Source organism: Nerophis ophidion, linkage group LG26 (assembly GCF_033978795.1).
Source record: "Nerophis ophidion isolate RoL-2023_Sa linkage group LG26, RoL_Noph_v1.0, whole genome shotgun sequence".
Classification (NCBI taxonomy): Eukaryota; Metazoa; Chordata; class Actinopteri; order Syngnathiformes; family Syngnathidae; genus Nerophis; species Nerophis ophidion.
In genome coordinates this window covers 14,356,728-14,370,327 of record NC_084636.1, presented here as the reverse complement: position 1 = coordinate 14,370,327, position 13,600 = coordinate 14,356,728, and the positions used below count along the sequence as shown (strand labels likewise).

The following is a 13,600-nucleotide window of genomic DNA, read 5'->3' as shown; positions in this document are numbered from 1 at the left end:
TATTTTTGTTCCCATACCGCTGTGATATTGCACAAATAAATCAGTTAGATATTAAATAATGGACGGCCTTAAAATTAATGGTAATAAAGAAAATAAACACAGGGAATGCTTATTTACAGTGTTTCTTCAGGTATCAGCAAATCAAATGCTTTTTAATGCCACTTAAAACAAATGTATATTATATATATGTATAGGTATAGTCAAAAACTTACAACTGATAGTATATACAAAATTATAAGCATTTGACTGATTATCTTGAATAGAGAAGTTCAAATCAACTGTTACTCTAGAGCAGGGGTGCCCATTACGTCGATCGCGAGCTACCAGTCGACCGCGGGGGGTGTGTCAGTCGATCTCCAGCCAGGCTTTTAAAAAAAATAGACCTAAAAATTAGTGATCATCAATCTTCACCAAGACGTCACTTAAATGACATTCACGGTACCGGAGGGTCTTGTGCGATGACGCTGGCTGCTGCAAGATCATTATTATAAAAAATGACCGAGAGGAAGGCGAGAAACACTTTTTATTTCAACAGACTCTCGCGCCGTACCTTCCGTCAAAACTCTAAAGGCCGACTGCACATTTCCTATCTTCACAATAAAAGCCCTGCTTCGTGCTGCCTGCGCTAACTAAATACAGAGTCTCGGAAAACTGGCGTGCACAAGCGATCCCTCAGAAAGCTGGCGTGCACATCACTTGTGCACGCCAGCTTTCCGAGACTCTTATTTTGTTAGCGCAGGCAGCATGAAGCAGGGCTTTTATTGTGAAGATAGGAAATGTGCAGTCGGCCTTTAGAGTTTTGACGGAAGGTACGGCGCGAGAGTCTGTTGAAATAAAAAGTGTTTCTCGCCTTCCTCTCTGTCATTTTTTCATAATAATGAACTGGCAGCAGCCAGCGTCATCTCACAAGACCCTCGGGTGCCGTGAATGTCAATCAAGCAAGCTACGGAATTTGCCACCAATGTTTTTCTTGTAAAGTGTATGGAAACTGGATGAATTAGATGCCAAAAACCAACCACTTTCATGTGGTATTGTACAGAAAGGACAACTTTTTTTCTCCTCTATTTGAAAATGTGGGCGTTATCATCTTTACTGTCTGATTCCAATCAATGCAAGTCATCAGAATCAGGTAATACACCAACTTATATTCTTGTCTTCGTGAAAGAAAGACATCTATATGTGTTACACATGCTTGTATTATCATTAAACACATTTAACTTGTTTACAAAAATGTCTCTTTCATAAATAAATAAATATAAATGATATATATATAAATGAGGTAGATCCCCTTGAGTTGGTCAATTGAAAAGTAGCTCGCCTGCAGAAAAAGTGTGGGCACCCCTGCTCTAGAGAATTACAATTGGCTCACAAGACTGTTAAATCTGACAGTTTTCTTTTATTAATGTGGTATCAGCCGCTGCCAAATGTGGTGGCGACAGCCTAAGTTGCTTTGTTGGTCACTCAACTCGTGATTATCCAATAGCATGAGTGATTTCACCGCATTAAATGTGTTTAATGCCTCTGGATATGGAATTTAAATGCTTTTCAATGCCATTTAAGGCCTTGATCTTTTTAATGTATTCCAATGACCTGCTGTAACCCTGTTCATGCTATAAAATATTGTGCATAAAAATGTAGAATTGATATGCGCACTTTCTATTTTTTATGGTTCTTGATTTGTTAGTACATTTTTCATTATCCATCTTCCTTGATTGGATGGAATAAATTGTATCCTACTGCCTGGCCACCCCTGCGGTCAGAGCATTATGAATATTTGTACAAAACTACTAACAGGGTATTTGCACTAAGGACTGACTGACTGCAATACTTCTATTCCTATCATATTTCGCTACATTAATGTTTAATTTCTTAGAATAAAGACTCAGCTAAATGTTTTCTTTATAATGTAGTTCACAAATAGAGACAAACAACAGGAAGTCTTGACTGATTCAAAGTTTTATTACAGTGTCAATAATACTTTATTGGTAAGCTGATATACAAACAACTATTACTCATGTGGTTGGTACACATTTTGTTCAGTTTGAGAAAATGTATTCTATTACAAAAATTATGAATATACATTGTCATTTTTATTCTTATATCCAGACCTGTAAGTCCATAGGCACCAATCTACATTTCTGCCAAAAAATATATAATATAAAAATAGACATTCAGCAAAGTTAATACCCCATATGATTCGTGGCTATATTATTTTGTAAAACGGACCAAACTCGCCCCAGAAGTAACTATAACAATATTGATTTTTCAAAAATTATTTTAAAGATTGAAAGTTTCCACCTATTCCACGTGGGGATCGGCGTTTATGTATGAGTCTATGTTTGTACCTGACTGTAGCAAAGTTATGAAAATCAACACACAGGTCTGGCTATAAGAATGAACATATTATAATTCTTAGAATATCCAATTACTACCCTCATTGGACTATACAACATTATGTCTATAAAGAGGCTGTATTCATCGGACTACAAAAAGTTGAATGCTTATGTTGGATGTTAATGATTCCAGAGCTCGGCCACCGCTACTGCTCACTGCTCACCTTACCTACGAGAGGGTGAAACAAGGGGATGGGTCAAATGCAGAGGGTAATTTCACCACACCTAGTGTGTGTTTGACTATCAGTGGTACTTTAACTTTATTGCTAAAACAAATAAAAGTCTACCATTCATGTTGTTCTTAACTGAAACTATGAGCTGAAAGTCTTCGTTTCCAGTCCTGCATCTTCAAGTAGTTGCTATTGAATCACCGGTGCACTTGTGTAACTTAATATGTTCTCTGCGGGAGAACCTTTTATCACACACAGTGCAACAAAACGGTTTCTCGCCGGTGTGTGTTCTGATGTGTCTCTCCAAATGACATTTTTTGGAGAATCCCTTGGCACAAATCAGGCAGGGTAAAGGCTGCTCCTGTTTGTGTGTCTTCATGTGTGCCACCATGTCGCACTTATTCAAGAATCTTTTAGTGCAAACCGAACAGGGGAAGAGCTTCTCCCCGGTGTGTACCTTCATGTGTCGTTTCAAGTGGTGACTTCTGGAGAATTTGTTACCACAAACTGAGCAAGCAAACGGCCTCGCTCCAGTGTGTGTTATCAAATGGCGATTCAAATTTTTCTTGGTGGCAAACATTTTCTCACACTGAGGGCAGCTTAACACTCGGTCGCTGTGTTGAATGTGTGTTCTTGCGTGTTGCCTCAAATTTTTCATTGTGGCAAACGTTTTACCACATTCAGTGCAGATAAAGTGTGTGTTACTCTCCAAGGGTTCTGTGGGGTCGTGGTGAATGGTGTCAGAAGAATGTGACATCATGTCGTCAATATCCGAAAGCGGAGCAAAAAGGTCTGCCTCTAATCCTCCGTAGTGCTCTCCATCATCTCCTGTTGTCATGTCTTGATTTAGAAACTCCACCCCTCCGTTCTCCTCAATTTGAGTGATCTGAAGCTCCGGGGACTGAAATGTGTCTTCATCACATTTCACAGGGATACCACTAAATGGGAAGTTGGTGATGTACGCCTCCTCCTCCGGTCCTTGTAGCTGCTCCTGATCATGACCGGCCCACACGTCCACCTTTTCCACTTTAAAGTGGGGGGGCTCTGGCTTGCTCTGCCCCACATTGGAGCTGCCCTCCTGCTGCTCAGACTGAACCGCCTGGTGCTTTACTGACACCTGCTGGAGACCTGCAGAACAACATGGAACGCCATCAGGTGATGTTTATACAGTTTTGCAACTCAAACATGCAATAACTCTGCAATACAAACAACGATGTGCAAATATGAAATGCACAGATGGAGAACACTTTGACAATTGACATTTTTGTTGATTGTCAAAGTGTTCTCGTCCGCATCTTCAGTAATGCCAGGTGGTGGTCGGTAGAAAGCTCCGCCCCTCTCTTCACCCGAGTGTCCAAAACATGAGACCGCAAATCCAATGACACAACTACAAAGTCGATCATGGAACTGCGGCCTAGGGTGTCCGGTTGCCAAGTGCACATATGGGACACCCTTATGTTTGAACATGGTGTTTGTTATGGACAAACTGTGACGAGCACAAAAGTCCAATAACAAAACACCACTCGGGTACAGATCCAGGCGGCCATTCTCCAGTCCAAAGGCAAAACCTAGTAACTCACTTCTAGCTGATTTTGAGAAAACAAAGGAAAACCAATCTATCTTGATGCTGTCTTACAAAGATCTACAAAGTCATCAAACTTATAGATGTTTTCTTGAGCTTTCATTTTCTTGCCGATTGAGCCATGCATTGAATCTGCACTCATGAATGTGTGCCCTTTCTCCAGATATTTTATCACAATCTCGGGTGGGCCCTATTCTGCGTTTGCACATTGGGCAAGAGCCGTGTACAGCGTCCAGTTTTTATTTTGACCTCCACAGTTATCTGCCCAAAAGAGTATGCAAGGGGAAGAATCAAGAACAATACATTTAATGAAGATGCTTGCAACGTCTTGGGCCAATCTTCCAAATATCCCCTCGTGCCATAATATCACATAATCAGGTTGACCGTCGGCCCCCATTTGTGCAAATGTCTCATTAAAGACAATAAGGCGACTGACAAAGAAGCTCCGATTGGTCCCTTGAGATACTAGGTTTTTCTGTTGTATCTACGCGGTTATGTGGTAGTTGCTAGGTCCTGCCATGCGCGTTACAGCTTACTTACGGAACAAATTACAATATCGCATACACTAATGTAAAGCCTATCACCTAGGAACTCCAAAATTATCAGCTCAGTTTTGACCAAAATTGAGTTACTGGGTTTTGCCTTTGGACGGGAGCATTCTTCCCAATCACGCCTCTCCAGGTTTTGATTGATTGATTGAGTGATACTTTTATTAGTAGATTGCACAGTTCAGTACATATTCCGTACAATTGACCACTAAATGATAACACTCGAATAAGTTTTTCAACTTGTTTAAGTCGGGGTCCACGTTAATCAATTCATGGTAGGTTTCACTGTCGTTGCCAACATGAGCGTTGAAGTCCCCCAGCAGAACAGGGGAATCAACCGGGGGGGAAGTCTTCAGAACTCCCTCGACTGTACCCAAAAAGGGTGGGTACTCTGAACTGTTGTTTGTTGTTGTTTGCATAAGCACAAACAACAGTCAGGACCCGTCCCCCCCCATCCAAAGGCGGAGGGAGGCTACCCTTTCATCCAATGGGTTGAACTCCAACGTGCAGGCTTTGTGCCGGGGGGAAACGAGAATTGCCACCCCAGCCCTTTGCCTCTCACTGCCGGCCACGCCAGAGTGGAAGAGAGTCCAGCCCCTTTCAAGAGAAGTGGTTCCAGAGCCCTTGCTGTGCGTCAAGGTGAGTCCAACTCCATCCAGCCGGAATTTCTCTACTTCGCGCACTAGCTCAGGCTCCTTCCCCCCCAGTGAGGTGACGTTCCACGTCCCAAGAGCTCGCTTATGTAGTCGAGGGTCGGACCGCCAAAAGTCCTGCCTTCGGCTTCCGCCCAGCTCACATCGCACCCGACTTCTATGGCTCCTGCTATGGGTGGTGAGCTCATTGGAGGGGGGACCCACAGTGCCTCTTTGGGCTGTGCCCAGCCGGGCCCCATGGGAACAGGCCGGGCCACCAGGTGCTCGCCATCATGCCCCACCTCCAGGCCTGCCTCCGGAGGGGGGCCCCGGTGACCCACGTCCGGGCGAGGGAAATCTGGGTCCTTTGTTTTTACTTTTCATAGAGGTGTTTGACCTGCTCTTTGTCTAGTCCCTCAACTAGGACCAGTTTGCCTTGGGAGACCCTACCAGGCCCGGACAACATAGCTCCTAGGATCATTGGGACATGCAAACTCCTCTACCACAATAAGGTGGCAGCTCAGAGAGGAAAAAAATAACTTGGCCAAAATATTTCAGTGTGTCTATTAGTGTAATTTTTTGTCACATTCAACAATACCGCGATAATGCTAACTGATAATTTTGGTCACAATTTTCATAGCCTAGTGATATTAAAGATAGAGGTGAAAGTAAAAAAATGTATATCATACAAAAGTTAATTAATTTCAGCAAATAAAACGTATAATTGACGGATAGATCGTAAGTTGATCGAGAAACTTAAGCGTTGAAAGTAAAACAAAAATAGTATGACCTTTTTTAACACTTATGAGTGGGGCCCATTTGGATTCCCAGGAATTTTAGTGGAACCTTATAAACTCATTGCTCGAGAAAAAAAAAAAAAATAATGTTATGAATTATTGATTTATTTAAAGTTCAAATTATTTCACATCAAATATTCCACTTTGAAATTTTTGGAGGATGAAAATATTGCATATATTGTGTTTTTACCATAAAAAGGTTTCTGAAAAAAAGGGCATAAAGCATTAAAAACAAATTTATATCAGAAGTTGATCTAGAGAAAAATAAAAAAAACATCCATCCATGTCCTACCGCTTGTCCCTTTCGGGGTCGTAATATATGAAATATTAAAAGAAAAAAAAGTATTTTGAGTGCCCGATGTCAAGCCAAATTTGTGCCCAGCCAAAATAAGTGCCCAGGGGGGGTGTGCGTATGCGCGCACCTGCGCAGTCCACAGGTGCGCCGGGCAGTTTTTTGGCAGGGCGGCGTCATTGTCAAACCAACGTGTGTGTAGCGCGAGAGAGACTGTCCACTATTTTTAAAAGCTTAACTCACCAAAAATAAAACTACTGATTTTATTTGTTTCATCCTGCTGTTTGTCCATATTTAATAGCCTAAGACAATATATATCACAGTAACTTTGGTATGATACAGTTTTTCTTTTAGCTAACAATATCAGCAAATCCACGGGGGCAATTATTTCGCAAGCCGTCCCATACACACTTTATACAATAGGATGGGCATATATTTCGCTCTTAAGGCGCTAAATATATGCCCCTACACGCTTGGGCACTTATTTCGCAGCGAGCACTTATTTGGTTTGACTCCGGGACGAAACTTGAGGGGAGTCCTGTAGGTAGGTAGGTGAGCGAGTGAGCATACGTACGTTCGTTTCAACATATGTATTTACAGTACAGGCCAAAAGTTTGGACTCACCTTCTTATTCAACACGTTTTCTTTATTTTCATGACTATTTATATTGTAAATCAGTGGTTCTCAACCTTTTTTCAGTGATGTACCGCCTGTGAAAATGTTTTAATACAAGTACCCCCTAATCAGAGCAAAGCATTTTTGGTTGAAAAAAAGAGATAAAGAAATAAAACTGGGTCATCAGTTTCTGATTTACTAAATTGTATAACAGTGCAAAATATTGCTCATTTGTAGTAGTCTTTCTTGAACTATTTGGAAAGAAAGATATAAAAATAACTAAAAACGTGTTGAAAAATAAACAAGTGATTCAATTATAAAGATTTCTACAAATAGAAGTAATCATCAAATTAAAGTGCCCTCTTTGGGGATTGTAATAGAGATCCATCTGGATTGATGAACTTAATTCTAAACATTTCTTCACCAAAAAAGACATCTTTAAAATCAATATTTATGAAACATGTCCACAAAAAATCTAACTGTCAACACTGAATATTGCATTGTTGGGCTTCACGGTGGCAGAGGGGTTAGTGCGTCTGCCTCACAATACGAAGTTCCTGCAGTCCTGAGTAAAAATCCAGGCTTGGGATCTTTGTGTGGAGTTTGCATGTTCTCCCCGTGACTGCGTGGGTTCCCTCCGGGTACTCCGGCTTCCTCCCACTTCCAAAGACATGCACCTGGGGATAGGTTGATTGACAACACTAAAATGGGCCCTAATGTTTGAATGTGAGTGTGAATGTTGTCTGTCTATCTATCTGTGTTGGCCCTGCGATGAGGTGGCAACTTGTCCAGGGTGTACGCCGCCTTCCACCCGATTGTAGCTGAGATAGGCGCCAACGCCCCCCGCGACCCCAAAGGGGAATAAGCGGTAGAAAAATGGATGGATGGATGGATTTCTTTTCACAGTTTAAGAATTTACATTCATATTTTGTTGAAGTATTATTCAATAAATATATTTATAAAGGATTTTTTGAATTGTTGCTATTTTTACAATATTTTAAAAAAATCTCACATACCCCTTGGCATGCCTTCAAGTAATCCCAGGGGTATGCGTACCCCCATTTGAGAACCACTGTTGTAGATTGTCACTGAAGGCATCAAAACTATGAATGAACACGTGAAGTTATGTACTTAACAAAAATAAAGGTAAAATAACTGAAAACTTGTTTTGTATTCTAATGTCTTCAAAATCAATGTACACTCTTAGCATTCTCTAGATGAGCTTCAAGAGGTAGTCACCTGAAATGGTTTTCACTTCACAGGTGTCGTAATTTTGATGCCTTCAGTTAAGTTAAAGTACCAATGATTGTCACACACACTAGGTGTGTTGAAATTTGTCCTCTGCATTTGACCCCTTGTTCACCCCCTGGGAGGTGAGGGGAGCAGTGGGCAGCAGCGGTGCCACGCCCGGGAATCATTTTAGGTGATTTAACCCCCAATTCCAACCCTTGATGCTGAGTGACAAGCATGGAGTTAATGGGCCCCATTTTTATAGTCTTTGGTATGACTCGGCCGGCGTTTTAACTCGCAACCTACCCATCTCAGGGCGGACACTCCAACCACTAGGCTACTGAGTAGGCTGTGACAGTCTACAATGTAAATAGTCATAAAAATAAATACAACGGATGTATTTTTTTTAATTAGGCCAAACTAAATTGTCCCGAGTGTGGGAATGTGAGTGTGAATGTTGTCTATCTGTCTTGGCCCTGTAATGAGGTGGCTACTTGTCCAGGGTGTACCCAGCCTACCGCCCGAATGCAGCTGAGATAGGCTCCAGCGACTCCCGCGATCCCAAAAGGGACAAGCGTATAGACAATGTATATTCATCAACGTAAATATTCCAGAGTTAGCACAGTAGCTCATTTTAATCGTTGTCCTAAGGTATGTCCATTGAAATGATATGTGTCCAAACTTTTGTCCTGTGTGTATATACAGTCAAGAAAATAAGTATTTGAACACCCTACTATTTTGCAAGTTCTTCCACTTAGAAATCATGTAGTGGTCTGAAATTTTCGCGGTAGGTGCATGTCCACTCTGAGATAACCTAAAAAGAAAAATCCAGAAATCACAATCTATGATTTTTTTTTAACAATTTATTCGTGTGATACAGCTGAAAATAAGTATTTGAACAACTGTCTATCAGCTAGAATTCTGACCCTCAAAGACCTGTTAGTCCGTCTTAAAAAGTCCTCCTCCACTCCACTGTATTATCCTGAATCAGATGCACCTGTGTTAGGTCGTTAGCTGCATAAAGACACCTGTCCACCCCATACAATCAGTAAGACCCAAACATTCAGCATGGCTAAGAGCAAAGAGCTTTTCCAAAGACACCAGAGACAAAATTGTACAACTCCACAATCCAATCCAATCCACTTTATTTATATAGCACATTTAAACAACAATAACGTTTCCAAAGTGCTGCACAGCCATGTTAAAAACAATTGTAAAAAAAAAATAAAAAAATAAATGAAATACAATTTAAAAAAAAAAATGTATATATATATTATGCTCCACCAATGACTGAATAAAAACAAAAAATAAATTAATATAAAACCAATAAAAACAATATAAAAACAAATATGATTAAAAACCATTTCAAAGGGTAAAATCAATTAAAACAGTAAAATAGAAATCAAAGTGTATAAAAAACACAGAGGACAACAGAGAACAGAGGACCACACAACTCACATAGTGTTAAAAGCCAAAGAATAAAAGTGGGTCTTAAGACGAGACTTAAAACACTCCACTGTGGAAGCAGTTTGAACATGGAGCGGCAGAGTGTTCCAGAGCTTAGGGCCGACCACAGAGAAGGCCCTGTCTCCCCTGGTCTTAAGTCTGGTCTTGGGCACCACGAGCTGGAACTGGCTCTCGGACCTCAGAGCACGCGCAGGAATGTAAATTTGGATAAGGTCCGAGATATATTGAGGTGCCAGTCCATGTAAAGATTTAAAAACAAACAGCAATGTTTTAAAATCAATTCTAAAATGAACAGGGAGCCAGTGCAAACAGTCTACAAGGATGGAAAGGGCTACGGAGAAATTGCCAAGCAGCTTGGGGAAAAAAGGTCCACTGTTGGAGCAATCATTAGAAAAAGGAAGAAGCTAAACATGACGGTCAATCTCAATCGGAGTGGAGCCCATGCAAGATATCACCTTGTGGGGTCTCAATGAGGCTAAGAAAGATGAGGAATCAGCCCAGGACTACACGGAAGGACTTGGTCAATGACCTGAAAAGAGCTGGAACCACTGTTTCCATGGTCACTGTTGGTAATACACTAAGACGTCATGGTTTGAAATCATGCATGGCACGGAAGGTTCCCCTGCTTAAACCAGCACATGTTAAGGCCCGTCTTAAGTTTGCCAATGATCATTTGGATGATCCAGAGGAGTCATGGGAGAATGTTTTGTGGACAGATGAGATCAAAATTGACCTTTTTGGTCAGAATTCCACTATGCGTGTTTGGAGGAAGAAGAATAATGTGTACCATCCCAAGAACACCATCCCTACTGTGAAGCATGGGGGTGGTAGCATCATGCTTTAGGGGTGTTTATCTAATCATGGGACAGGACGACTGTACTGTATTAAGGAGATGGATGACTGCAGCCATGTATTGTGAGATTTTGGGCAGAAACCTCCTTCCCTCAGTCAGATCATTGAAGATGAGTCATGGCTGGATCTTCCAACATTACAATGACCCACAGCACACAGCTAGGAAAACCAAGAAGTGGCTTCGTAAGAACCGTATCAAGGTTGTGGAGTGGCCTAGCCAATCTCCAGACCTAAATCCAATTGAAAATCTTTGGAGGGAGCTGAAAGTCTGTTACTCAGCGACAGCCCAGAAACCTGACTGATCTAGAGAAGATCTGTGTGGAGGAGTGGGCCAAAATCCCTCCTGCAGTCTGTGCAAACCTGGTGAAGATCTACAGGAAACATTTGACCTCTGTAATTGCAAACATAGGCTACTCTACCAAATATTAATGTTGCTGCTCAAATACTTATTTTCAGCTTTATCACACAAATAAATTGTTTAAAAAAAAAATCATGGATTGGGATTTCTGGATTTTTCCTTTTAGGTTATCTCTCATACAGTGGACACGCACCTACCGTGAAAATTTCAGACCCCTCCACGATTTCTAAGTGGGAAAACTTGTAAAATAGCAGGATGTTCAAATACTTAATTTCTGCACTGTAAATATATTATATATCTGCGACGAAATGGCAACTTGTCCAGGGTGTAGCTGAGATAGGCACCAGCAACCCCAAAGGGCATAAGCGGTAGAAAATGGATGGATATGTGTATGTATGTATGTATGTATGTATGTGGGTGGGTAGGTAGGTAGGTAGGTAGGTAGGTAGTCCCAGGTAGGTAGCTAGGTAGGTAGGTAGGTAGTCCCAGGTAGGTAGCTAGGTAGGTAGGTAGGTAGTCCCAGGTAGGTAGCTAGGTAGGTAGGTAGGTAGGTACGTACGTATGTATATGGGACGGCGTGGCGGAAGAGTGGCCGTGCGCAACCCGAGCGTCCCTGGTTCAATTCCCACCTAGCACCAACCTCGTCACGTCTGTTGTGTCCTGAGCAAGACACTTCACCCTTGCTCCTGACGGGTGCTGGTTGGCGCCTTGCATGGCAGCTCCCTCCATCAGTGTGTGAATGGGTAAATGTGGAAGTAGTGTCAAAGCGCTTTGAGTACCTTGAAGGTAGAAAAGCGCTATACAAGTACAACCCATTTATCATTTAAATATATGTATATGTATATATATAAATATATATATACAAAAAACACATTGTATTGGGTATGAAAATAAAAAAAATTAAAATGATCCCCGCATTGCTTAGATTTTTCGGTTTGCAGCACTCTGTATGACGTTTGGAAACCTTTGTATTGAGATATACGCCCTTTAAAGCAATACGAATGTATTTAGTCCCAGTGTTGCCATACCTAAATTGCAAAAAAAAATATCTTCATATCCAGAACTTGAACATGGAAGATATAAACAAACCTGCGTTGTCCACACAAGGTTGGGGAAGAGGCTCCAGCACTTGGCGTTGCCGCTCTTTCTCTTTTGTCCGATAAAGTTCCTCCTCGTACTCCGCCATGGTTCTTTCCAGCAGTGCACATATTTCTTCCACGGCAGCATTGAGTCGCTGCTCCATCAACACTCGCAGCTTTTGGACTTTGCACATTTTGCACACAATCACAAAAGCTATCTGCTTCCCACTGCTTTGCGACGCGTGGCTAACCGCGGCGAGCAACACAGGCACACTAAAAAAAAAAGCTAATTTAAGAACGCTAACGAGCTTTGATTCCAATTGTTTATCACACGTCACGTATGTGTTGAAATAAGTACACAATCAACAATGAAATGAGTCAACTACAGCAGTGTTAGCTCTCTCCTCTCTCGGCTTCTGGGTGCTGCTAACGTCCACTATGATCTTCTTCGGTTTCTACTTAGCGGGAGATAACGTCGATTGCATCATAGTGCTGCCATCTAACGGAGTCCCTTGGCCTATGTATTTGTGACGTCAGTTCCGCCTCTGTTTAGGATACATTGTCTTTGCTGAAATGATTTGCTGAAGATAATGTGTGGTTATGTAAAAGCATACATCATAGTCACTAGGGCTGCGAATATTTGGGTGTCCCACGATTCGATTCAGTATCGATTTTTGGGGTCGCGATTCGATTATATATCGATTTTTTCAATTTAACGCGATTCTCGATTCAAAAAAGATATATTTTTCCGATTCAAAACGATTCTGTATTCATTCATTACATAGGATTTCAGCGGGATCTACCCCAGTCTGCTGACATGCTTGCATAGTAGATTTTTTTTAAAGCTTTTATAATTGTAAAGGACAATGTTTTATCAACTGATTGCAATAATGTAAATTTGTTTTAACTATTAAACGAACCAAAAATACGACTTATTTTATCTTTGTGAAAACATTGGACATAGTGTCAAGCTTATGAGATGCAATGCAAGTGTAAGCCGCTGTCAATCAATCAATCAATGATTATTTATATAGTCTTAAATCACTAGTGTCTCAAAGGGCTGCACAAACCACAACGACATCCTCAGTACAGCCCACATAAGGGCAAGGAAAACTCACACCCAGTGGGACGTCGGTGACAATGATGACTATGAGAAACCTTGGAGAGGACCGCATATGTGGATGGATGAAACCGGAGCTTTTAATGGTCCCTCTGAACAAATAATTTTCTTTTACAAAAATCAATCTCCATGGATGGTTTCCCGCTGGCCCCACTATGGACCGGACTGTCACTATTATGTTAGATCCACTATGGACTGGACTCTCACAATATTATGTTAGATCCACTATGGACTGGACTCTCACAATATTATGTTAGATCCACTATGGACTGGGCTCTCACAATATTATGCTCGATCCACTCGACGTCCATTGCACCGGTCTGTGGTCTTCTGCAAGGTTTCTCATTGTCACAATGAATTGAGTTTTTCCTTGCCCTGATGTGGGATCTAAACCGAGGACGTCGTTGTGGCTTGTGCAGCCCTTTGAGACACTTGTGATTTAGGGCTATATAAATAAACATTGAT

General features: G+C 41.4%; 1 protein-coding gene across 1 annotated transcript; it reads right to left on the bottom strand.

Annotated features, from left to right (window-relative positions):
* Nucleotides 1–1,938: 1,938 nt before the first annotated feature.
* On the bottom strand, nt 1,939–13,522 carry LOC133543935 (zinc finger protein 436-like). Its single transcript, XM_061888861.1, has 2 exons — nt 12,026–13,522; nt 1,939–3,691 (listed from the first exon to the last, which is right to left on the bottom strand). Exons 1-2 carry the CDS (start codon nt 12,207–12,209, stop codon nt 2,742–2,744), a joined length of 1,134 nt encoding a protein of 377 aa, XP_061744845.1. The 5' UTR covers nt 12,210–13,522; the 3' UTR covers nt 1,939–2,741.
* Nucleotides 13,523–13,600: the final 78 nt, after the last annotated feature.

What these genes read in the sequence shown, in the direction of transcription:
- LOC133543935 (XM_061888861.1), bottom strand. Translation starts at nt 12,209, where the DNA reads ATGTGCAAAGTCCAAAAGCTGCGAGTGTTGATGGAGCAGCGACTCAAT. An exon ending in ACCTTGTGTGGACAACGCAG is followed by an intron (nt 3,692 to 12,025) that starts GTTTGTTTATAT and finishes GTTGTTCTGCAG; the next exon opens with GTCTCCAGCAGGTGTCAGTA.